The sequence below is a fragment of the Colius striatus genome, chromosome 18 (assembly GCF_028858725.1).
Source record: "Colius striatus isolate bColStr4 chromosome 18, bColStr4.1.hap1, whole genome shotgun sequence".
In the NCBI taxonomy this organism is placed as follows: domain Eukaryota; kingdom Metazoa; phylum Chordata; class Aves; order Coliiformes; family Coliidae; genus Colius; species Colius striatus.
In genome coordinates, this window is record NC_084776.1 from 12,184,431 (window position 1) to 12,209,407 (window position 24,977).

General features: G+C 52.3%; 1 protein-coding gene across 6 annotated transcripts in view; it reads left to right on the top strand.

Annotated features, from left to right (window-relative positions):
• Positions 1-389: 389 nt before the first annotated feature.
• The window catches only part of NDEL1 (nudE neurodevelopment protein 1 like 1), a 28,090-nt gene continuing 3,502 nt past the window's right edge, over positions 390-24,977 (top strand). For 2 of the 6 annotated variants that reach the window (XM_062010694.1, XM_062010697.1), the window contains exons 1-8: positions 7,179-7,243; positions 9,556-9,653; positions 11,054-11,207; positions 12,372-12,520; positions 13,546-13,682; positions 15,569-15,742; positions 17,291-17,382; positions 19,817-19,968. In XM_062010694.1, coding sequence (XP_061866678.1) covers positions 9,568-9,653; positions 11,054-11,207; positions 12,372-12,520; positions 13,546-13,682; positions 15,569-15,742; positions 17,291-17,382; positions 19,817-19,968 — 944 coding nt within the window. In that variant the 5' untranslated portion in view covers positions 7,179-7,243; positions 9,556-9,567. Of the gene's footprint in view, positions 464-703; positions 866-7,178; positions 7,244-9,555; positions 9,654-11,053; positions 11,208-12,371; positions 12,521-13,545; positions 13,683-15,568; positions 15,743-17,290; positions 17,383-19,816; positions 19,969-23,209; positions 23,245-24,977 lie in introns of those variants that run through there. The other 4 variants (XM_062010699.1, XM_062010696.1, XM_062010700.1 and 1 more) reach the window with 4 other exon arrangements.

Sequence of the window (24,977 nt, forward strand, 5' to 3'; positions counted from 1 at the left end):
AGCGCCACCATTCGTGGATTCCCAGCGCACAGCCGGGGCTGACAGACGGCGGTACCCGCCCGTTCCACTCCCCACCGCTCGCCCTGAGCGATGCAGCAACGTTCAGCGGCGCGACCTGCCGTGCCGGTGCCTGTGTCTGCCCTTCCCCGGGTCACCGGAGCCCGCAGCCGGCGGGGAGCTGCTCCCAAACGGAGCAAGAAGAGTGAAGGACGGGACGGGGGGACGGGACGACAGTGGGATGAGGCCGAGCAGCTCGGGGACTCCACGCTGTTGCAGGGCGGGAGCTGGCTGCATCTCCCGGGAGACGCCGAGAGGACCGGCAGGACACCGGCCCGGCCCCCGGCCCGCGCTCCGCCCCATGGTGACAGAGCGTCACTGCGTCACGGGCACGGCCCCGCCCGCCGCAGCCCCGGATGAGGCAGCCCCGGCCGGCGGCGCTGCGGCTGTGACAGGGGATGCGCCGGTGAGTGGTGGCGGCGGCGGCGGCGGTGGCGGTGGCGGTGGCGGTGCCGGGGCCGGGGCCGGGAGCGCGGCGGGGCCGGGGCCGGGGCGCTGGGGGGCGCCGCTCGCGCTACCGGGGGCTGCGAGCCCCGCCCCCCTCCGCCGATTGGCTGCAAACTGACAACGGGGCAGCTCCCGCCCTGCCCCGCTCGCCATTGGCCGGTGGCTCAGCCGCTTCGTCTCCCATTGGTGGAAGCGAGTGCCTGTCACCGGCCGGCCCGGCTCGGCCCCGCCCTCCCGGCCACCGCCCTGGCCTGGCCGGTCGACCCCGCCCGCCGTTGCCAGCCGCGGGGCCTCGGCAGCCCCTCAGCCGCTTCCTCACGGGCAGCAGCGGCCGCCGCCGGGAGAAGCCCCGTTGCCAGAGGTACTTTCGGTAGAGCGTGAGGGCAGGAGCGCGGCTTTGCCGGGAGGCGCCGGCGGTGGGCCGCGGCGGTGCCCGGCCCGTCGCAAGGAGCCGCGTCTCCTCGTAGAGCGGCGCATCCCGCTTCCCCTCACGCCGCGGCGCAGTGGGGCTGCGGCTGCGGGCTGGTGGCGAGCCCGGCGCTGCGGCCGGTGGCCGGCGGCGGGGGGGGCGGGAAGGCGGCTGCGGCGGCCGTCGCAGCCGGGCCGTGCGCGGCCGTGGCAGGGCGCAGAGCGCAGCGGCTGAGCGGCAGTGCTTTGAAGGCAGAACTTCAGGGGGTCGGGTCGGTTTGGTGACGTGTGAGGCGAGCGGTTGGGCTCGACGCGCTTTAAAGGTCTGTTTCAGACGTATTGATTCTGGGTTCTATGAGCTGCCCAACGCAGGGAGCCCCGCCAGCTCCTGGCTGCCGTCTGCTCTGCAGGCCGGGTGTCCCGGCCCCGCGCTGTGCCAGTCCCTCCCGTGTGATGTGTGATAGGAGAGGGCACTTGTTTTGCTTGCTCCCTGCTCAGCCGCGGTGGCTGTGCTCGCTGGTCGGCCCCGGGGCAGCCAGCACGGCTTTGGTGGTGGCAAACTGCTTCTGTCCTCGCTCCTCCTTCAGAGCGGTTTCTGAACGCAAAGGGACTCGGACCGTGTGCCTGTGCTGAAGTGTGTCGGAGTAACTTGGGTGACTTAAGTAAGTTGGGCCTGGCTGTCAGTGGGGAGCACGGCTGCTTCCTTTACAGCCCCTCTGTCTCCTCTGTAGGTGGCTTTGTTCCCGAAGGCGTTTATTTTCCCCCATCAATCCCCAGGCACTGACAGGGAGCTGGATGTATGATTTGCCTCCGTTCTCATAGAAGGCTCGGTAGCTCAGATGGCTCAGGTACATCTCTGTCAAATATTTGTCCCTAATTCTCTGAGGGTTTTGCTCTGAGGTCTTTGTTGCCTCCCTGTCAGCTTTGTGAGTCCTGTTGTCCTGGGTATAAACATGACCAGGCTGGAGCAGTCCCTGCCTCGCCCTCCCAGTTGGATGAGTTTGACCCAAATTGCAGCAAACACACCGTGAAGGGTGAACACATCTGACACAGACAAAAAAAGTGACTGGAGTTAGACTTCACTGAAGTGATTTCCCATTAATGCTTCTCTCCCTCCCTCCTAGGCAGGAGGAGGGGCTGCTCTCACGCACCCACAGTCTCATTGCTCTCCACCAGTCTGCACTGGGAGTATTTGGTGACTCAGGGCTTCTCTGTTCCCTCTGAAACTATCTTGGCTTCGTCACTGGTGCAAAGAGGCAGAGTGCCTTTGGGTGCTGCTGATGTTTCTTGCCCTGAGAGGTGATTCAGTATGTGAAGCTGTGGTAGAAGAGTCTTGTGGATACTTAAGCAATTGTATTTATTCTTTCCCAGAATCAGTTCCTGGTTGGCTGTGTCAAGGTCAGTGTTTTGTTAGAGATATTATTAACTGCAAGAGGAAGGAGCTGTCCCAGGGCAGAAAAATGACTAGGAGGCTTTTATATTTATTGGAGTATATTTAACTTTGATGTGTCAGCAATGTGACTGCCCAGGCAGGACAGTTGGTAGTGCCACTTACCTGCAGCTGTATGTAAGCAGTGTGGCTTTGGGATTAATAGTGTTAGGTCTGCCCTGGAAGAGATCCTCTGCCTTACTTTGAGACTCACATCTGGCTGGGCAGTGAAATTGTGTTGTGTATGTCGAGGCAGAGCCCAGACATTCTGTTTTCGGTTCATACATGTGAAAGTTTGATCTTATGTGTCACTGGGAGGTTCAGGGGGAAGGTCCAGAGGCACAGTGTTTTCATTTCCTGGAAAGGAAAGCCCTGGTCTTTTTTTTGTCCTGACTTTTCAGAGATTGCAGACATGTGAGATAATTCCTCATTTGATGAAGGAAAGAGAAGAGGAAGGAGAGGAAGAAAGATAACACAAGACTGTTGACGTCTCTGGCCTCAGTCCTACAATGAGTCTTGTCTCTGGAGATGTGTCTGGGGGTACACAAAGCACTACTCATTCCCTCAGTCTGTTACAGTTGGTTTTGAGAATCAGGTTAAGTCAGACTACAACAAGAAAATGGTCTTTTTTACAGTCCTTCTTGGTGTTTGTGACACCACAAACATAATAGAGATAAACTATAAAGCATGTTGGAACAAACAAGCCTTTCCCTGCTGTTCTGCTCTCCGGCACGGGCAGAACAAGACAGACCCATCCAAGTGTGTTTTTCTTGCTGGGATTGTGCCCTTGAGGGCTCTTCTGTCCATACAGCCCCACAGCAGATTGTGCTGCTTCTCTCTCCTGACCAGTGTGGAGTTTGGGGGTTTATTTTTAGCTCTTATCTTGTTAACTGCTTACTGAAGAGGCTGAAGGTCCTCTCTGTTGATGGCTGGCCTGGGATTCTCTTTTGGGCAGTAGTTTTCAAAACTCTGGTACTGGGAAACTTCAGAGAGACATAAAAGCAACAGAATTCACTCCTCTTGGAAGAAACATGAGCTAAGGACTTTTCCCTTTAAGTTTCTTGGTCACTTGTCATTCTGCAGTGCCCAGAAGCATCTTGGCCCTCTGGCCACCGCCTTTCCGGGCAGTGTCGTCATCAGGGTGATATTAATAGCTGAGATAATAGGGAGGCCCAAGGGACCTGTGTGCTGTCAGCTCTCTTTTTGCCTGGCCTAAGCTCTCAGATAAATTAATTGCTTCTGGGTAGGCTGCTCTGTGATTTTTCAAGGTTTACAGAGAAACCAGGCAACTAGAGTTGGAGAAGATGCCAGGCCCGCAGAGGCTGGGAGGTGCAGGCACATGGCAGCTTGTGCTGGCTGTCAGCCTCCCTGGTGAGTCAGGATTAGTACTCCTGGAGCTCAGCATGTCTCACTGACTTTCCTAAGAGGTGGTTTTCCAGAGAGCAGAGACTGAGGCAGAGAGAAGGATATCTTTTTTCACAGCCTTATTTTCCTTCTCAGTTTGCTGTTTACTCTGCACTCTCCTGCTCTACGTGGATTCATCCTTCCTGGGTATGGAGCTGGGAGCAAATTGTTCTTGTGGTCAGGCCCAGGTTGTTCTGGGACACACACATCTCCAGAGACTTTTCCTTCATCTGTAGATACTGAATCTGCGTCAGGAGCATCAACCCTTTCAGGCTTGTCCAGCCAACCCAGTCAATGTCCAGAGCTGGGCAACGAAGCTGGGGAAGGGGCTGGAGCACAAGGGTGCTGGGGAGGGACTGAGGGAATGGGGGTGTTGAGCCTGGAGAAGCGGAGGCTGAGGGGAGACAGGAGCCCTCTCTGACACTCCCTAACCGCAGTGAGCTGGGGGTCAGTCTCTGCTTACAAGTAACAAGTGACAGGACAAGAGGAAACAGCATCAGTACCTTCCTTCTGGGTTCAAGGCTTGCACCATGGGGTTTCTTTAACCCCTCTGGTTATCATCTGTTGACAAGGTGAGTCATGGCTGTGTGCTGGAAAGCAAGCCTGTTCCCTTGGAGTAATAATTGAGAATTTATTGGACTCCTTGAGATAACAAGGTGTTTGGTTCTCTTGAAGACTTTCAGTCTGAACCTGGCTGAGGTTATGTTTGGTTATGACCTGCCTCCTGTGCTGCCAGCTGTGGAAGTGCAGGGTGTGTTATCACAGCACGGGAAGGAGTGTTGTGCTGGCTCTGTGCTCTGCAACTTTCTTTTTTTTCACCTCTGCTGCTGTTGGAAGAGGCAAGGAGACATTTGTTGTGGTTCACCCGAGAACATTCAGTTCAAAAATAGAGTTGGAAGACAAGACAGAGGTTCTGAAGCAGCAGTGGCTGTAGGCAGCCTTCCAAAACACCCGGGAAAGAGCCTCCAGCTCCTGTTTCAGGAGGAGAAAAACAAGCACAAATTGATCAATTGATCGGTGAAAGCACCTCCGTGGCTTTTTGTTTGTTTGTTTGTTTTCCATGTTCTAAAGGTAGCTTTGGTTTTTGCCTGAGTGCTCAGGCTCCTTTGCTTTGAGTCCTGATTGGCTTTGGGGGAAAAAAACCCCCAGAGCTTCAGGGATTTGGGGGGTTACTTGATGACTCTTGTGGTTGTAGAAGGTGGGGAATGGTGGGAACAAGATTACTTCTGCTTTTCTGTCTGTGAATCAGCAGAAAAACAAAGGGGAAGAGAAAGAAGACTTGGTTGCTGCCAGCCCTTCTGCTCTGCACAGCAGCTCTGGATGGTGCCAGCACTGGAGGCACTCTGCGAGATGGGGCTGACTGCAGCTGTGACATGGCACTTGGCAGCTCTGGGGACTGGGAGCCAGGATGGGGTTGTCATCTCAAGAACTGAAGGTCATATGTGAGCTTGGCAGAGTTTCTTTATCTAAAGTCCTGTTTTAGATGACTACTTGTTTCATTCCAAAGGTCAGTGGATGTTAGCATTGCCTTTGGTGGTGGGGCATGGACGAGGGAGTCTTAGTGCTGCAGTTTGTCACCTTTGAGTGACCTTTGTCTTCACTCTTTGTGTTTGGTGTCAGAAAACATTGAGCAAACAGGACTGTGAGGAAGAAAGTGATGCCCAGTCCACAGAGAAACCTTGTGTTCATCAGCTTTAATTCATATTCACTCACTTTATCTGGTAAATATTTCTTTGCTGGTTTTAAATGGGAGAATATGGGGTGATTAAAATCAGGAAGAATGGTTTCTCCAGCCACTCAGGTGCTGCAGGCACATGCTGGGTGAACTGCAGCTGCCTCTGAGCACTGCTTGGAATGAGTCATTCTGGATGTGTTTCCGTGGCTCATCCTCCCTGCCATGCGTCAGGGAGTTGAGCTGACTTTGAGAGCAGGGAGGAGGGGATTCCTGACAGTGGGAAGCTGTGGGTAGAAGTTGAAACACTGTGTTGTGTTTCAAGGGTAGTGTTTTGGTCTGATATTTCATCCCAAGCCCTAACAGCAGCCTTCAGTTACATGAAGAGGCCAGGATGCTTTTTTAAGGTGCTGTGTTACACTTCAAGCTGTGTTTGTGTTTTCATGACCCAGCAGAAAGGTGTCTCCCTAAAGATTTCTGTTTGGCCTTGAATGCAAGATTCCTTAAGCTGCTATCTTTATGTTTAGTTGCTTCTTAAACACGTTGCACTTGGCTTCTGGCTCTTGTAATATCCAGAGGATATTGAGCATCTCGCCTGTGAGGTGCTTTTGGAGGTAGGAAACCAGATTTGTCTTGTACAAAAGCTCCTGGAACTTAGGGAAGTTCTTAACCTACAAGCTGCATTTTTGAACAGTGAGCACTGCATGGAAAAGCTGTTCCATGTTAGCAGTGGGGAGTTACCCTGCCCCACTGTGTGTGTGTGGGGGTGGTTAACACTACATTTTGAACAAAGGTCTTGTCTGAGAGCTGCTCTGGCTCCTGGAGTTCAGCCCACCTAGCTGAGTTTTCCCAGGGCACTGTGTGAATGCTGAGCTGTGTTGCAATGCATTTGAGTGGGCAGCAGCATAAGCCTGCTCTCGTTTTCCCTGGAAGATGCTGCTGCATTGTCTTGTCTGTATCCTGAAAGCCCTCAGTGTTGTTTGTCAAAGGCTTGATTCTGCAAGTGCCACGTACTCGGAGGAGCTGGTGAATGGAAAGGGCTCACTGCGCTGCTTCTCAGCTCCTCTCGTCATGCCCTAGACTGGGACCACCCTCCACAGGCTGAAGCAAAGCAGTTTTTGTTCAGCTCTTGGTATTCTGTGGGCATCTGCTCTCTCACACGTGAGATGTTTGAAATGGTTTTGTTATGTTCTGATGATGCCTGGGAGCTGCTTTCTCCAGGCAGGTACAAACGCTTAGCCAGGCCCGTGTTTCTGTGCCATGGGTAGAGGGAATGGGCAAGAGCTGGCAGAAGGGATTTACTCATGGCTACATGTGTGCTGGTGGCAGGTTTGGAAGCTGTCTGCATCTCCCAACCCTCAGACAAGTATTTTGACCCTGAAGCATCTTGTTGGAAGGCAGGCAGTGAAACTGTGCACCACAACTTGGCTGTGGAGGTTGGAGCTCAGTACTGCAGTTACAAACCAAAAGTGCCCACTGAGAGGATGGTGTGATCCTGGGCATGAGGAGTGGGTAACCAGCAACCATCAGCTGCTTAACCAAGGTGGGCAAGGGACAGTAGACTTGTGACCTGATCTAGGTGGGACCTGCTTTGGCAGGGGGTTGAACTAGATGATCTCTAAAGGTGCTTCCAACCCCCACCATTGTGTGATTCTGTGAAAGCTCAGCTTGCTCCTGGGGAGCAGAATTGGGAAGGAAGAGCTGCTGCTAAGGGGCCTGAAGTACCACAGGGCTGAATCTCTTCCCTCTACTGCCTCAAAGGAAAAGGCTCATTTGACGTGAGAGAAGAGGGGAAAACATCTTCTGCAGCGGCAGCTGGTGCCTCTGTAAGTACTTGCTTGTCCCAGACAGCCCTTCCCATGTCTGCAGATTCCTTGGATGTGTGTTTCCCAGGGTGTGCCCTGTGGGAGCAGGCAGGAAAGGGTCCTGGGCCCAGACCTACCTTATCTTGGCTGCTTCTAGGAAATGGTGTCAGATGCTGCTGTGTACAAATGTTTTTCTAAACACACCCTGAATTCTGCTCACTGCTGCCTTCCTGGCTCTTTACCTTTTTGAGACCAGCTCCTCTGGAGCTGCAGGAGCTGCCCCTGCTCTGTGACATACCCCATTTATTTGGGGGAAAACGTGCTTGTTGCTGCCCTGAACCTCTCAGCATGTGCCAGCCCAGCATCGAGTGCCTTCGAGGGAAAGGCCTGGAGCGGTTGCAGCATGGGACTGATGTTCAAGGCAGCATGCTGCTGTAGCCAAGCCAAGCTGTTCACCTCTTCCTTTTCCCTGAGGTCTGAATGGCAGCTGAGGAGCTGCCTCAGGCACGCCTGAGCCACAGCAGATGTCTGCTCGCCTCAGTCCACCCCGCTGTGAAAGCAGCACATGCTTGGGGGGTGATTGATGGGCTCTGCCTCCACTGTAAACACGCTGTTGCGTGGGACTGATGAGTTGTCCCCGTGCTGCAGCCTTGGTAACAGGTGCCACTACTCAAGCAAGAACACACTGAGAAATGTTGATCTGAAAAGATGCAGGACTGCCAGTGTACGTGTGCCTGGGGAGGGTTATAAAAGCTCCACAGACACATCTTATTGTCTCAGGACAGGGCAGTGCAGGAAAGTGCCATCAGGCCTCTCGGGCAGCGTGGACACCTGATTCCTGACAAATCTTCTGACAGCTTCTACAGTAAAGCTGTGAGGTTAAATACAGTGTGAGAGTTCTGAGGTCCTTAGCACCCTCTGGATCCATCTGATCTCATGCCCTTGGGTTGCAGCAGCTGCAGTCTCAGCTGAAGAACAAGTGTGCCAGTTATGCCTCACTTGAGCACCAGTCTCTGAAATGAGCCTGTCTGCCCCCTGATGAAAGCATGACATTGTTTTGTCACACTTTTAGGTGTCTAAAATGTGGGTCACTCAGATACAGGCCATGTTAGTGTGACAGTTTTAGGCCTGAAGGGACAGTGTTGGCTATTGATGCCTGTTGGAACGTGAAAGTCAGGACTTGTAGGTCAGCTACTACTGATGGATGAGCTTGATGCAAGAGTTGTTTAAAGCAGAAGCTTTAAACAGAGAAAGAGTTGGTTTCAGCCTGTTCTTTTCTGAGTGTTAACAGCCAAATTTGAGTCTTGGCTTTCAGAGAGGGGGGAAAAAAGCAGATGGTAACTCATGAAAGAGTTGTGGGATTGCTCAGGGAGAGCTCAGAAATGATCTGTGGTGTGATGTGTCTCCTGGCTGTGGTCAGGAGCTGGATGTCTGTTCTCGTGGTCCTGCTTGTGCATGGCAGGACTGTGACCACCACTTCAACTCAGACATGATGTGTGTTGAGGCCTCAAATGTCTTGTGACCCTCTGGACTGCATGTTGCAGCTACTGTGCAGATGTTTAAAAAGCAAGTGTTGGCTTGTGTTTCTGGCTAATGGCCAAGAGACAGTGCAAGTGGCATCCAGTGGCACAAGCAGATGGAAAAAGGAGGCCCTCATCCCCTGCCTTGGCATGGGAGGCTGGTCCTCTGGCCACCTCCAGGCTGGAAGCCCTGTTGTGTGTGTGAGTGTGTCATTTCATGAGAGGCTGATCCTTCTTGTGTCCGTTTGAGAGGGCAGAGGGAGCAAAACTCTGGATAACTCCTGTTAGCCACGTGTTTTGCACGAAAGCAGCAATGTAGGAAGAGTAAATTAGCTGTTAATCCTCACAGCACATCCTGTTAGCAGCTGGCTGGCCTCAGAGTGTTTGTCCTCACACATTCCATGCCTTTGCAGCTCTAACAGGAGCTGTAGTGCCTCTCACTGTGTTGACAACAGGAGGCAAAATATCCCTGAGAACAACAGTGGAAACTGAGCTGTAAATGTGGTCCTAAGTAAGCCTGGGGCATGAACTGCTCTTCCAGTGGCTGGTACAGAATGCAGCCAGGGTTTCTGGTCTCAATTCAGGCTGCTGCTGCAGGAGCATTCCCAGAAGCTGGCTAAAATCCCTCCCTTGCTAGGGCAGGTCTGGGCACTGAAGGATGCTTCTGAGGGCTCATTAACATCCTGTTGGTGGGTGCCAAGTCTGGATGATGATGTTGTAAAGGCCCTGACAGTGAAGCCCAGTGCTTAGCAACATTTCTGAGGGCTGTCTGCCTGCTTATCCTGAGTCTGTCCTTGTGTTTGCATCCTGCAGGTCGTCTTGATCATGGACAGTGAAGAAATCCCAACATTTTCCAGTCCAAAGGAGGAAACTGCATATTGGAAAGAACTTTCCTTGAAGTACAAACAAAGGTACTGCTCTAGATCCACAGGCTGGCTTTCCTACTTAATGACCAGAACATTAAGGTGTTTCTCTGCAAATTTACACCAAGATGAGTATTAGATATTGGAGAGAAAAATCTGCATTTCCAGCTTTAAGTTGGCAGCTTTGTGGGAGCTGAGTGTTTCTTGCCCAGTGTTACCATGCCATGAACTCCAGGCTATGTTTCAAGCATGTTTGAGCAAGACCAGAGCCCTTCTGCTCTCATGTGCATCTTTGCATAATTAAAATGCTACTTGAAGTATTATCTTGCTGTTTTATCTTGAGAAAGGTGCCTTTGGGCTTGCCTTGTATCGTTACTTCTCCCCCAAGCTTCTCATAGTTGAGTTACTGGTATGAAAAGTGGATGATTTGGTGTCTGCTGCTGTTCATTGAAGTGTGTTGTACCTCGTGGGCCAGCCTGTACCAGTGGTTTGCATCTTTTGGGTGGTACAGGGCTTTTTGCTTACCCAAAATGACAAGAAGTTGGCTTGAGCAATGCTGTGCTTCTCACAGAGGCAGGGGGGGCTTTGTTTGGGGTGGGTTTTTTGGTGTGGGAGGCATTGGAGGCTCCCAGCTTTTCTTTGTAGAGCTTTCTTTGCATTCCATGTTACTCAAGTGCAATTGAGGTGAAGCCAGTTCAACCTCTCTCAAGCACAAGATACAAGTTGCTTTTGTTTGGGGTTTTTGCTTGGGAGGGAGGGTGTTGTGCATGTGAGGGGGCCTGTCCATGCAGAGAACCCTGAGCTGCTGTTGGGTGGCAGCAAATTGTGTCTTGGACACCAAGGGATATGTTGCTCCCTGAAACCCTGTTAAGTTTTCCCTGCTGCTTGCTAAGAGCTGAGCTATTACTTATGGTAAAGATGCAAATTTAATAAGCAAAATATGTGGAGTGGCTACTTCTAGTGTTTAATGACTTGCTGTGGTATCAGGGAGGTATGTGCTGGCTTCCTGCCACAGTGCTCAGTAACCCTGAGGCTGGATCCCTCGTGCTTTTCAAGAACCTGTAATCTGCAAGTAGTGCAGAGACCCATAAACTGTTGTTCTCTCACAGTTTTTGACCAAAGTTGGGTTAGATATTTGTTTGATTCATTGACTCCCCCCAAGTCCCTGAGCAGCAAAATCTGCTGGAGTGCAGAGTCAAACCCCCAGGAATCCTGACCATGGCTTTGGTGCAAGTTTGAGTTCACACGTGGCATTTCATGTAGCTGTTTGATCGAAGAGAATTCATTTCCTTGACAGCTCAGCTTCATGGAATTTCTCTTGTTTCCCCATTCTTCCTTTTTTGCCTTAGAAGCCTATGGATGACACTTGGGTTGCTCTCAAACTCTTGGCTTTTCATCTTCTTTTAAGAGAGCTGTGGCTTTTGTTTGATGGAATCCTCTCCTTACAGCTTCCAGGAAGCTCGTGAAGAGCTGGCTGAATTTCAGGAAGGAAGCAGAGAATTAGAAGCTGAGTTGGAGGCACAGCTAGTGCAAGCTGAGCAAAGGAACAGAGATTTGCAAGCAGATAACCAAAGACTCAAGTATGAAGTGGAAACATTAAAGGTAGGTCTTCAATAGCATTGCTGCTTCTATGCAGGGATGTTCTTGGTCTCATTTTGGATTGTCTGGTGTGTTCTTGGGCACTGAATATCCCAAAGAAGCAAACGAGGTGTGTGTTTAAGATCCAGCCTTGCATGCACTCCAAATAAGGCCAACAGCTTACCAGGGGAATTGCTTGAAGGATTGTTTTTTGCTTGCATCATGAAACTCTTGCCATGGAGTCTGTGCTAACTGCTTGAAACTCTCCAGGCTTTGCCAAGCAGAAGCTTTATTGGTTACAGAGGCAGCATCAACATAGCAACAGGAGAGACAGCACAGGGATGTTTTGTCAGCCCACTGCCTTTGCACACTAGGGTTTGTTTGGATTTTTCTCTCCCAGAAGGTCTCCTTGGTTTTATGAGACCTTGAGCATGGGTGATTTGTGCACATTGTTTTCCTAATTCTGCCTTAACAGCTGTGTGTCTGTGGAGATAGGAGGATCTGATTTGCAGCTTCAATCCTATGCCCCTGTTAACTAGTTCTTGCCTCTTTTAGAATCTTGGGAAAGCATTCTTTGTGGCTGTCATGGCTTGTAGAGAAGGCAAAGGTTGGAAACTTACTCAGTGGAAATAAAGCTTATGGGATCACTTGTTCACATATCCAGTCATGGCTACATCTGGGAGCCAGGGGCAGCTCTGGGAGCCAGTGGCTTTTTCCACAAGCACCTCTGGGTACCTTCAGAGCTGGTAAAATCACATTTGGGAAAGAATTCTTCCAGCCTTTCAAAGATGAGCTTGTGAACCTGGAGGTTTTGTAGCAGATTTCATTTTTGCTAAGGAAGATGTCAGACAAGTTCTGGTAACAGAGTGGCTTTTGTCAAGGGAGAGGCACAGAGGAGGCTGTGCAGTTACATTCCTGGCTGTATGAGGCTTCAGAGCAGCTGTCAGTGCAGGCTGTTGGGAACAGCCAGCTGTGGTGTGGTGAGCAGCTTGCACACAATGCAGCATTTGTGGTTTTCTCTGAGTCCAGCTCTGATGTCCAGAGCATGTTCCTTTGAGCTTTTTCCCTGTGTTACCACCAACCCCCAGCAGCAGCCTGCAGCAAGTGTGTTGCTGTCTTTGTCCCATATTGCTACTGGTGACTTGGAAAGGGTTTGTGACTGATACTTATCTTGCTCCTTTCTTTCAGGAGAAACTGGAGCACCAGTATGCACAAAGTTACAAGCAGGTGTCGTTGTTAGAGGATGACCTAAGCCAGACAAGGGCCATTAAAGATCAGCTGCATAAATATGTGAGGGAGCTGGAGCAGGCCAATGACGACTTGGAACGTGCAAAGAGGTGAGGGCTGCAAACCTTCTAAAGCTTTCACTAGATCTTTTCCTGTGCTACTTCAGACTGATCATGTTTTTTATTCCTTAAAAGGGAAAATGACTTACATTTGAAAAGCAAAACTCTTACCCACCCCGATTTACCCTTGGAGTTCACATCATCAGCTGAGAGCATTTTGTTACAGCGAGGAAGGCAAGGAGATGGAAGTGCTCCCTGTTCCTGGGAGAAACCACCAGTATGAGCAGGCTCAGTGCCAGTCAGGCCAGTGCACTGCTTTTGCTACTGCCAGCTAAGCGACTCCTACATTTGTGATCCTTGTAGCTCAAAGCCCCTTTGAAGTAAGAAGCTGATGCTTTACATAGTGTCTTTTAAATCAAACAGACCAAAGGAGTCTTCCCCTTCCCTTGCATAACAGCTTAATGGCTATAGGGGACAAATGTGTCCTTTAGAACTGCATAAAATGAAGAGGCTGCTGTGGAAACACCCAGTTTGAATGGGTCAGGCTTCCCTTTGGCTGAATGGCAATTGGGCCTTTCAGTGGTTAAGTGAGACCAGGAATGAGCCTCTGGCTATCTGGCAAAAAGATCTGAGAGCTGAGGCCTTGTTTCCACGAGGCTGTTGACCTCATGACTAACTTTTGACAACACATGAGTTATCCCACTGGCATCATGGAAGGAATCTGGGCTCAGGTAAGAGCTGGCTGCCCTGCTTTGGGCATTGCCTGGGCTGTTACCTGGCCACAGCTCTGGAGAGCACAGCAGCACCTGAGCTGCTGCACTGATACATGGATGGCTTTGGAGAGAATGTGGGGCTTGGGGAAAAGGAGCTGGCTCATCTCAATTCCCAGCTCTTTAGTAGATCTCTGAGAGCCAGATGCTATCATGTCTTTTTCCTCTTACTCCTCTGCCTCTGAGCAGCATTTCAGTGACTAACTGGAGTGTAGGCCCTGCTGTCATTATTCTTCCATTATGTGTTTGAATACACTTTTATGTTGGCTGAGCTGAAGAACCTAATATTCTGGGGTTTGTTTCTAGGGCAACAATAGTTTCATTGGAAGACTTTGAACAGAGGCTGAACCAAGCAATTGAGAGAAATGCCTTTTTGGAAAGTGAACTGGATGACAAGGAGTCATTGCTGGTTTCTGTGCAGAGATTAAAGGATGAAGCCAGAGGTAGGGTTTGCTTGGTTACTTCTGTGTCTGGGGAACTTGGTGCCTTGCCAGGACAGGCATGCAGCAACCAGAGCTCCTGGTTATAGAAAGCCTCACATAATGGGACCTGAACTGGCTGAGTAAGCTAAGTGTTAGGTATTACTGACAGTGTGTTCCCTGTTCTTTGTATGTCCAGTGTAGCAAAGAGGGAAACATTTCCTCATGTAGGGCAAAATTAATGCCAGATTCATTCAGGTGAGTACAGAAGTACTATTTCACAGATGTAGGAGAAACTGAAGAAGTGTGCTTCCAAAGTCCCTTTCCTACACAAGCCATAAACCCCAGTGAGTGGGAAAGCACAGGAAGAGGCAGGGAAGGAGATGGGAAATGGTTAACCAACTTTCTTTAACAATCCTGTCTCCTGTGATCCTGCTAAACCTCCTGGACGCTGCCTGGTTTACTTCAGGTGTCCCAGTAAAGCCTGTCTGGGAGGTGATCAGGAGCTGGGAATTGCCTAATGGCTTTCACACCGAGGATGCTGGGGAAGCAGCTTTGTAATACTTTGTGGAAATGGATCTAATAGTGGGGATGCTCTGCTCACAAGCCTTGACTTGCCATTAATGTACTTGAGTGGTTTTCAACTTTGGCTCCTAGTGAAGCCTTCTAAAAGAATTCCTCTTTGAAGGCCAAGCCCTGAGTGTAAGGCAAAACACACAACAACAGTCTGGGACTTTCTGGTGCTGTTCTCCTTTATGAACCACTTGGAACCAAGTCTGTGCCCCACCAATTGAAAATCTCCACTGGAAGCACAGGGGTTTTATCACAAATATGGACAGGGAGATGGATTTCTGAGGAACAGATGCATTGTAACTCAGAGTTAGGGCAATAGTACTGGAAAGCCCAAACAGACCCAGGGAACTCTTTCCTAGAGCAGTGGGATAATCAGAAAAGCAAACCCAACTTGTTTCTTGGCTGCATCATTTGGAAGTTTTTAGCATCTGTTAGGGTAGCAAAGCTGCATGCTATTCCTCCTGACAGCAAGCAGGAGCAGTAGCCACTAAAAGAACTGATCCAGTCTCAAACTCAAGCATAAGCTTTGTGATTGAACAGCTCCTCCAGGAGCCCAAATGGATTTTTCACTTCAGCTGTGCTGTTCCACTTAAAACCAGTTCTAAGTATTTGTACCTTAAAAGCCATGGTGGACAACTAATTTTGCTCCTGCACAGATTGAGGTAATAAAGAGGTCTGTGAAAGATCAAGTTGCTCCACCCAAAATGGAACAAACCCCCTTGTGCTGGTGATTTGCATCTAGTCCCTTTGAGGGGTTGTGTAGACTCACCACTGAGCTCAATGCTCTTTGTACCAAATGTGTGTGAAAATGGGAGGGCACAAGGTGGGAGTAAGCAGCTATCTGGAGAGGGAGTGAGCATAAACTGTGGGTTTCCTAATCTTCTCTTTCCCTGTCATTTGAACTTGTTGAGGCATCGAGAAACTGGATAAACCCGTGACTGTCATTGCCTTGTGTGGAGTCCTGTGGGTTATTAACTGGAAGAGTAAGGGGGCTCAATGTAGTTCCCAGGCATCTGTGACCAGCTGCAGCCTTTGTAACACATTCTCCAGGGGTCTCACACTACAGATGGGGGAAAAATACTGAGGCCAAGTGCCCTGCTCTGGGCTGGGAAGGGCTCAGGTTGCTGCCTCTGCTCCCAGCTGGTAGTGATGGAAACTGCTCTGAGGTGGGGACACCTCGCTGCTGCACAAAGCCATCAACAGGCAGTTCATATAGGGCTGTTGTAAAGTGTCTCCTCCTCCTCTTCCCTCCCAAATGAACAGAGATGGGATTGTTTTGTGAAATCAGTCTGTGAGATATGGATTTCTGTTTGGGTTTTTCCTTCTCTCAACCCCAGACTTAAGGCAGGAGCTCGCGGTGCGGGAAAGGCAGCAAGAAGTCACCCGCAAGTCAGCACCCAGTTCTCCCACTCTGGACTGTGAAAAGATGGATTCAGCTGTCCAGGCCTCTCTCTCCTTGCCAGCTACACCTGTTGGAAAAGGATCAGAAAATAGTTTTCCTTCCCCAAAAGGTACAGTTGTCCAGTTCTGGGTCCCTCAGTTGCAGAAGGACAGGGAGCTGCTGGAGAGAGTGCAGTGCAGGGCCACAGAGATGCTGGAGTGGAGCATCTCCCTTGTGATGAAAGGCTGAGGGAGCTGGGGCTCTGCAGCTTGGAGGAGCCTGAGGAGTGACCTCATTCATGGTTACGGATACATAAAGGGTGGGTGTCAGGAGGCTGGAGCCAGGCTGTGCTCAGGGATGGCCAATGACAGGACAAGGAGCAGTGGGTACAAGCTACAACAGAAGAGGTTCCAGAGAAACACAAGGAAGAATTTCTTCCCTGTTGAGGTGAGGGAGCACTGGCAGGGGCTGCCCAGATGGGCTCTGGAGGCTCCTTCTCTGGAGACATTCCAACCCAGCTGGGTGAGTTCCTGTGTGCCCTGCTCTAGGTGGTGCTGCTCTGGCAGGGGGGTTGCACTGGATGAGCTTTCCAGGTCCCTTCCAGCCCTTGAGGTTCTGTGATTCATAGAAACATGTCTGTCTGGTTGGCAGGACCTCAGCCTGGTGACACACTTCCAGACCAGGTGCTTGTTGATGAGCTTAATGTAAGTGTAGGGCTCTGTGGATCCTACATTTAAATCCTGGGGCAGCACCATGTGCATTCAAGGAGTGTGATGAGGAAATAGCACAGGCAGGAGGCCAGTACAACTCATTTTGCTCTTGCATGTTGTGTCAGATGGAAGTAATAAGAGGTCTGTGAAAGATGAAGTTGCTCTACCCAAAATGGAACAAAACCCCTTGTAATATGCTGGTGATTTGCACCTAGTCCCTTTGAGGGGCTGTGTAGATTCACCACTGAGCTGAAGCTTTGATACTGCTTTTGGGGAGTGGGGGGGTTGCACTCTGCAGTAGGTACCTGTGGTAGAGCACTGGAGAGAGACATTTGGGATTGCAGGGAAATGCAGTGACTAATGTTTCTGCTTAAATGTGGAGTAGCAGTGGGGGAAAATGGTGTCAGCAATTACACAGAATCTTAAAGGTTGGAAGAGACCTAGAGAGATCATCCAGTGCAACCCCCCTGCCAGAGCAGGACCACCTAGAGTAGGGCACACAGGAACTCGTCCAGCTGGGGTTTGAATGTCTCCAGAGAAGAAGAATCACCACCCAGTCTCTGTTGCAACAGATACAGAGAAAACAAGACAGAGAAGACAAAGTGAGGCAGCAGGGTGTTAGCTCAGGCCCCTTTCCCCATCTGGAAGGCTCTGGATAATCACAAGGATTAATACATTCTTTTTCAAATTGAAAGAGTAGATTCCAGAGGAAGCTCTGGCTGGATTAGATGGATTGTGGGTGATGGCCCTGCACATAGGGAGGGCTTCAGCTCTGCCTCAAGGCCTAATGGCAAGGAGGGCAGTGGACAGGGACTGAGCTTTGCCATTTTCCCATGGCTAGTGACCATACAGACTGAAGAGCCTGCAGTGGGGTTGGAGACTGACCATATTATGTAGAGATTTCTTTAGCTCTTTAACAAATGATCTGTACAAGAGTGGAGCATTTACCAAAATGTGTCTGTTTGCAGCTATACCCAATGGGTTTGGTACCAGCCCCCTCACTCCTTCAGCTAGAATATCTGCACTCAACATCGTGGGAGATCTCTTGCGCAAAGTGGGGGTGAGTGAGTGCTCTGCACTGAAGGGTCCCCACCTCCCTGCTGCTCTGCCTGGGCTTGGACATGGTTACAGCAAGGCCATGATGCTGAGTACATCAAATTTCCAACTTCCAATCATAAATGCAGTGATAATTGTGGGGGTTTAACTGGCTTGGTCAGTGAAGTGTGTTACCGAGGTTTTGGGTGACAAAGTTCATCTTTGGGGTAAAGTTTCACCAGCATGTTGGTAGATGGGGGTTGAATACCATCAGCTACCTGTGTTCTTACTTCAAATGAGACCTGCAGCTTCCTCTGTAATTCACTGTGTGGTGAGGGAGCCCTGGCACAGGCTGCCCAGGGAGGGTGTGGAGGCTCCTTCTTTGGAGGTCTCCAAGACCCACCTGGACACATTCCTATGTGACCTGATCTAGGTGAGCCTGCTTCTGCAGGGGGGTTGGACTGGATCATCTCTAAAGGTCTCTTCCAACCCTACCATTCTATGATTCTGTGATGGACCCCAGGCTCTGGGCACCTGCTGCATGCAGGAGTGAGGAGCTGGGATGCCACTGCCTGGGTGTGCTGGTGTGCCTGGGACAGCTGCTGAAAAGGGAGAAAAGTCTACAAGCCTTTGATAAGAAAGTGGTGTGGTTTTGCCCAGCTGGGAAAAGGGGGGAAAAAAACCCCACTCCTCATAGATAGAGTTAATTCCTCATAGGAGTTAAGTCTATCCTAGCCCAAACCAGGACAGCAAGTGAGAAAATAAACCAGGAGTAAGCCAAATGTTCCCATCTGTAGCTGATGGGGAAGTGAAATGCATCAGCCTTTAAAGGGATTGCCATCACTGAAGTGGGGAAGAAGTGATTTAAACATCTGTTAGGGTGGTGTTTGGGATGCCAGACTGAATGAAGACATGACTTCTGAGTTCTGAGAGCCTCCTGCCGTGCCTCAGGGGTTGGTGTTTTGAGTGGAAGCACGGATAGCCACGGTGTGCAGCCTCCAGTGCTGCCTTCCCTGTGTCTCCTGTGCTTAACACTGATGGCTTGCAGCACAGACAGTTCTGGCAGAGTCTGAAATGAAGGATGCCCTCGCTGCTCTCAGAGCCAGTGAGCTCACAGTTGCTTTGAAAGGGCAGGGGGACACTCTGGGTTACAGAGTGACATGTTTAAAATGGGATCATTGTGAGTAAGAGTCGGCAGGGGATTTAGGGAGCTTAATCCCAATCCCCTGTGATTACTGGGCAAGGACAGGAAATGCCAAATAAGCAGCAGCTTCCCCAGCCTCCCCTGGCACAGGCTTCACCCCTGATGCAAAGCTCCAGCTTCAGCACTCCTTTGGGTTTGGCTGCTGGTAGGATGAACCTCTCTTTCTCCTCCAGAAGTTTCCCCTCTGCTCTTTTGCTGCAGCTGAGCCAGGGAGTCACTTGGCACAAGTGGCAGGGGCTGTGTCCAGCTGATGGGTGCTTTGAGACCAAGAGATGAGTAATTCTCTCTGCCTCTCTGGTCTCTGAGGAAGCTTACACGGGTTTCCAGGACACTCTGTGGTGTTCACTTACTTGTGATGGCCTGTCAGTGCCTTATTGAGGGAGTGGTGTTCTGCATGGAACAGGACCAAAGCCCATGTCTGGGGAGACGAGTTCTGTCTCCAGTGCATGGACTGGCAAGTGTCTGAATGCCCCTCTGCATGGGCTGGGGGTAACAAACTGTTGCAAGGACGTTCTGCCAGACCAGGTGGATGTTGAAGCTAAGCCTCAGTTTGTGACAGGCTGCAGAAAGGGCAGATCATGTCCTGAAGTGAAGGAGTCAGGAATGAAGTCAGTGGATGAGGAAGAGACTGTCACCTTGCACAGGGGAAAGTCTCCCAAGCTGGTGTGGAAGCAGTGGAGATGAAGTACAGACCACGAAGGGGCTTAGCAGCTGCCTTTCCCTCCTCCTCCTGATGCTGGGGGTGCATATCAGTGAGGCTTAAGAGACTGGCTTTGATTTGCAGGCCAAGAGCAAGAAAGACATGCTAAAGGGTGTTGTTCTGCGGGGAAAAAAACCCTCTACTTTCCTAAATGCAGTCCCTTGAGGATCCTGCTCCAGGCTCTGTCTTGGCTTTCTGGTCAGCCTGTGCCAGCAGCTGCTGAAACAAGGAGTTTGGGGAAGTTCTGTTGGAAGCTGGCTTCCCTATTTTAGGTAATTAATTGAGAGTTGATGTGTTCTGTGATGTGAGCCCTAATGGAACTGAGTCAGCCTGCATCAGCATCTCAGTGTGGGGCTGCCCTTTGTGACTGGGTGACAGAGCAAACAGCTTTGTCCCCACTCATTCAGTTTGTGATCACCCTGGAGTCAGCATCACAGAGATCTTGGGGTCCTGTCAAAGCTTCAACCCAAGCAGCACACTGATACTCTGATGAACACTCTCCCTTACTGGTATTACTTTCTGTTGACGTGTTTTCTTTCTCTTCTCTTTTCACAGGCCTTAGAATCCAAATTAGCTGCTTGCAGAAACTTTGCCAAGGACCAGGCCTCAAGGAAATCCTACATTTCAGGGACTGTGACCAGTGGCATGATGAACAGCAATGGCACAAAGTACCCTCACCCAGGGCACACCTCCTTCTTTGACAAAGGGTAAGGAAGGATCCATCTCAGCCCTAAAGAGGAGTGTGTCTCAGGGTGCTACTTGGAGCAGAAGTTGTTCTTGGCTTCTTCTCTCTCTATCAGAAGAAAGAAACTGTAATTAAAACTGTAACTGTAGCTGCTGGGGGGTGGAAATCTGTCCCTGTGCTGTGCTGTCAGCCATGGAAGAAAAACTACCCCGTGTGTGCTGTGGCTTGCCTGTGGTCAAGGGCTGTTCTGAGACACTGAGAAGTGGTTGAGCAGGAGGGTTTTCCCCTCACATCACAAGGTCTGTGGCTGTACAGGAGCCCTGAATTGCTCAGGGAGTGAAAAGCCCAGTATTCCTCCCTGGGTGTGCAGTGGGCAAAGCACCTTCTGTTCTCCTGGCACAGCAGCAATCTGTGCTGCACATCAAGCCACTGCATTTCAATGCCAATATCCAGCACATGCCCACTCCTGAATTTATTTTAGAGAATGAAATGAGCTCCCACCATCATGACAAGTGCCATGGATGGAGCAGAAAGGCTGAGCCTCCTCCATCAGCCTCGTTTGAGCTGAGTCTCCTTGCTGTGTGGGCGGCAGGGCACAGTGCCATTCAGAGATTGGAGAGTCACTGTTTCTTGCAGCTTGTGGAAATGAAGAGTTTGGAGATGTGAAGCTGCTGTCACAGAATCTCAGAGTGGTGGGGGTGAGAAGGGCCCTGCAGAGCTCATCCAGCCCCAGCCCCTGCTACAGCAGGTTCCCTCCATCAGGGGCACAGCAACGTGTCCAGCTGGGGTTGGAAACCTCCTGAGCAGGAGCCTCCACACCCTCCCTGGGCAGCCTGGGCCAGGGCTCCCTCACCTCAGCACCAAAGGACTTGCTCCTCTGTGCCACTGGAGCTTTGTGTGCTCCAGCCTGTGCCTGTGACCCCTTGTCCTGGCACTGGCCACCACACAACAAACACTGGCCCCATCCTCTCGATACCTGCCCTTTAGGGACTGATCAGCATTGATAAGGGCCCCTCTCAGCCTTCTCTTCTCCAGGCTGAACAGCCCCAGGTCTCACAGCTTTTCCTCCTCACACACATGTTCCATCTCCTCAGCATCTTGGTGTCCCTGCACTGGCCTCTCTGCAGCAGTTCCCTGTCCCTCTGGAGCTGGGGAGCCCAGAACTGGACACAGGACTCCAGATGAGGCCTCAGCAGGGCAGAGCAGAGGGGGAGCAGAACCTCCCTCGACCTGCTGCCCACACTCTCCTTGATGCCCCCAGGCTGCCATTGGCTTCTTGGCCACGAGGGCACGTTGCTGCTCACGTTTCTTTGCTGCCCACCAGCACTGCCAGGTCTCTCTCCTGGAGCTGCTCTCCAGCAGGTCACCCCCAGCCTGTGCTGCTGCAGGGGGTTGTTCCTCTCCAGCTGCTGGACTTTGCCCTTGGTGCCCCTCAGGAGGTTCCTCTGTGTCCCACTGTCACCTTGTGCAGAGGTCACTGGATGGCAGCACAGTGCCATGTACAGACTGGGCAGAGCTGGGGCTGGCTGTGGTGCTGCCTTTGGGGTGGGAGCTGTCAGGGCAGGTGCTAGGCAGAGATGCTGCTGCTCCTGGCAGGGGGGCTGTGTCAACTTGGGCACTGATGGAGAAGCCAATTACTCTGTGGGATGGGAGTCACTTTTAATTACCCAGATTGTCATCACACTTGTGGTCTGGGCTGGCTGCTGGGAGCTGTTTGTAGCTGGCAAAGGCTTAGATCCAGCCTGCTGGTGGGTAACTTCTGCAGCGGAGCTGGAGGGTGTCAGTAGGGTAGAGAAGGGAATGGAGATGCCCAACATGCTGTGGCCCTGTTCTCCTGGCTCTGCACCCCCACACATGGCTCATGTTGGGGTTGGTGGCCTGTGGCCCCCCTGGCTGCTGAGCTGGAGGTGATCAGAGTGTCAATGCTCTGCACACATCCTCACTCTGCTCTGTAAATCCTATGTCCCTTTGGCTGCCAAAATGAGCAGCTGTCTCCATGAGCTGAGCCCTGAGCTCCCAGCAGTGCTGGTGTCAGATCCAGAGGCACTGGGCTGGCTGGGTTCCAGGGGCTGAGCTCAGGGATGTCCTCTCCTCCCTTCAGCCCCTGAACTCCTCTCCCTGCCCCAGGTTGTCTCTGGAGCCTGAAACAGCCACGTGTGGTTGTAGATCTGATCCCATCTGCAGCAGCTGCTTAAAGACTTGGCCAGTGGGGCTGGACAGAGGAAGCCCAACCATATCAGCACAGCTCCATTTACAGTCCCTCCTCTGCCTGTGTGTTGGTTATGACTCTCCTTCTGCCATCAAACACTTGCCCTCTGCTCACAGGGTGTTGCTGAGCAGGCAGCTGAGGCCATGGGCTAGCACAGTGGCTAGCACCAAAGCTGGGCAGGAGAATTGGCAGAGGCAGGACCTTACCTGCTGCTTGAAACCCCACCAGGGTCTGCTGCAGGGTTGGGTTCCCCCTGACTCCTTCCTTCAGGAAGATGCTGTTCCTGTCCACATGCCAGGACCTGGCAGAACAGAACCTGAGCACCTTCTCAGACAGAGAATTGGGCTTTTTTTGGCTGTTGGAATTGTTCTTTATTGGTTATTGACTTTGATCCAGTTGGGGAACAAAATGGCTCTGACCTTGGGCCCCACAGAGGCTCTTGGCCAGCAGAGCTGGGGCAGCGTGGGCTGGCTGTTCCCACACACCCAGCATGGTAGGGGCTGGAAGGGCCCTGCAGAGCTCATCCAGCCCATCCCTTGCTCAAGCAGGTTCCCCTCAGCCAGGGGCACAAGAACTTGCTGTTCCCTGCCCCCCTTCCTGTGCTCTGCAATGCCAGAGGCCTTGTAGGTGATGATGGCTCTTTTCTTCCAAGCCAAAGCTGGGATGCTGGGAGGTGCCTGTGCCCACTCCCAGCAGCCCTGTGAGCACAGAGCTGGATTGCTACAGTGGTTGCCACTATCTGCAGCCCTGCTGGGAACACCTCAGACTGTGGGCTTGGGGTCTTCTTCCCCTTCCCTCCTTCACCTTAGCAAATGTTGCCCTGGAAAGGAAGGAGCTGTGGGTAACCCCACATCCTGCACCAGGCCTGGCAGGGCTCTGGGCATAGAACTCACCCCCTCTACTTGCCCCAGCAGAGTAGTTGCTTTACCTCCACAGAGGAGAGCTGTGGTCAGGTTTAGTTTAACACTTTGGCTTCCCCCTTTCCCTTGCAGCAGAGCTGTGCCCAGCAGGGTGGCTGTGCTGTGCATAACCTCTCTCCATTTCTCTCCATCAGGCGTGAGAAGGTCGTGTTCCCCACCTTGGTCATGGGTAAATGCATTTGTTTGTGCTGATGGGCTGCATGGCTTTAAGTGGTGCTGGTGGTTCTACCTGCATGAGGGGGCTCTCTCAGCACTGCACACTAACAAGATGAGAGCAAAGCCTCAGGCTTTCCTCTCCTGACTTCAGATGGAACTTCTCTGGTGCTGGGGCCTCTGAACCCTCTGCCCAAGTGCTGGCGGCTTCCTCGCTGCAGCTGACGTCTCTGCAGCTACAGGCATGCTCTGGGGCAATGGGGAGCACTGACATGGGATGGACTATCCCTGCTTTCCATTCACTTCACTCTGGAAGTTCCTTTGCCCTTTGGTTGTGTCTTTCCTTCAACATTCTGTTGGTTCTGGGCCCATGATGGGCTGTGGCCATGAGGAAAGCACCGAAGGCACAGAGCTGCTGGGAGCCAGGGCTCCAGGGCAGGGGAGCACAGTGTGGGCTGAGCTGTCTGGATGGACACAGCCCAGCTCCTGCTCATTGGCAGCAGCCCTGGCAGCTGGCACAGCTGTGGGACAGGGACACTGTGTGCTGTTGCTGCTGCCCAGGGGGGAAGGGGTGGCTCTGAGGCACCCACAGACCTGAAAAGTCGCTTTTCCTCTTGTTTTCTTCTGCAGCTGCTCTCCAAGGTGCTTTCAGCAGTCATTTACTGTTCAGGCTCCTGCAGGTCAGCCCTAGGAGGCAGTGCCCTCGTGGGCAAGAGGCCAGTGGCATTCTGGGGGGCATGAAGAGGAGTGTAGGCAGCAGGTCAAGGGAGGTTCTGCTCCCCCTCTGCTCTGCCCTGCTGAGGCCTCATCTGGAGTCCTGTGGCCAGTTCTGGGCTCCCCAGCTCCAGAGGGACAGGGAACTGCTGGAGAGAGGCCAGGGCAGGGCCACCAAGATGCTGAGGGGATGGAACATGTGTGTGAAGAGGAAAGGCTGTGGGAACTGGGGCTGTTCAGCCTGGAGAAGAGAAGGCTGAGGGGGGAATCTTATCAATGCTGATAATGAGGGGTGTTCTGATCAGGTGCAGGCTGGAGCACAGGCAGCTCCAGTGGCACAGAGGAGAATGGTGCTGAGGTGAGGGAGCCCTGGCCCAGGCTGCCCAGGGAGGGTGTGGAGGCTCCTTCTCAGGAGATTTCCAACCCCACCTGGACATGTTGCTGTGCCCCTGATGGAGGGAACCTGCTTGAGCAGGGGCTGGGGCTGGATGAGCTCCGCAGGGTCCTTCCAGCCCCCAACATTCTGCTGGGAGGGCTGGTGCTGGTGCTGTGCTGTGTGGTGCTGGCACGGGCACAGTCGCTTCAGGGTGCAGAGGCTGTGGCCGTGGTGGTGGACCAGCAGAGGCTGAGCCGCGTTCCAGCAGAGGAGGGATGGCAGTGTTGTTAGATGCACGCCCCCTCTCCCGGTGTCTCCGTGCCTCTCCCTCTCCCAGCAGCCTGGGGAAGGGGGAGCCCGCGGCACCTGAGGCTGCGGAGGCTCCCGATGCCCCTCTGCAGCCCAGCCCGGGGCAGAGGCAGCTCTGCCGTGCCCCACCGTGTGCCTGCTCCGGCAGAGCCCCCTGAGGGGCAGGACCCGGCGCGGGGCAGAGCCGTGTCCCCCCTCCAGCTCCCGTCAGGGCCCCGGGGCCACGCGTGGAGCCAGCCCCATCCCGCTGCACATCGCTGTGTGCTGCGGGGCCGGCGCTCGGGGCTGCGTGCGGGCTGCTGGGGCGAGGGGAGGCGGCGCCGGCCGCTCCGCGCTGACCCGCCCGTCTC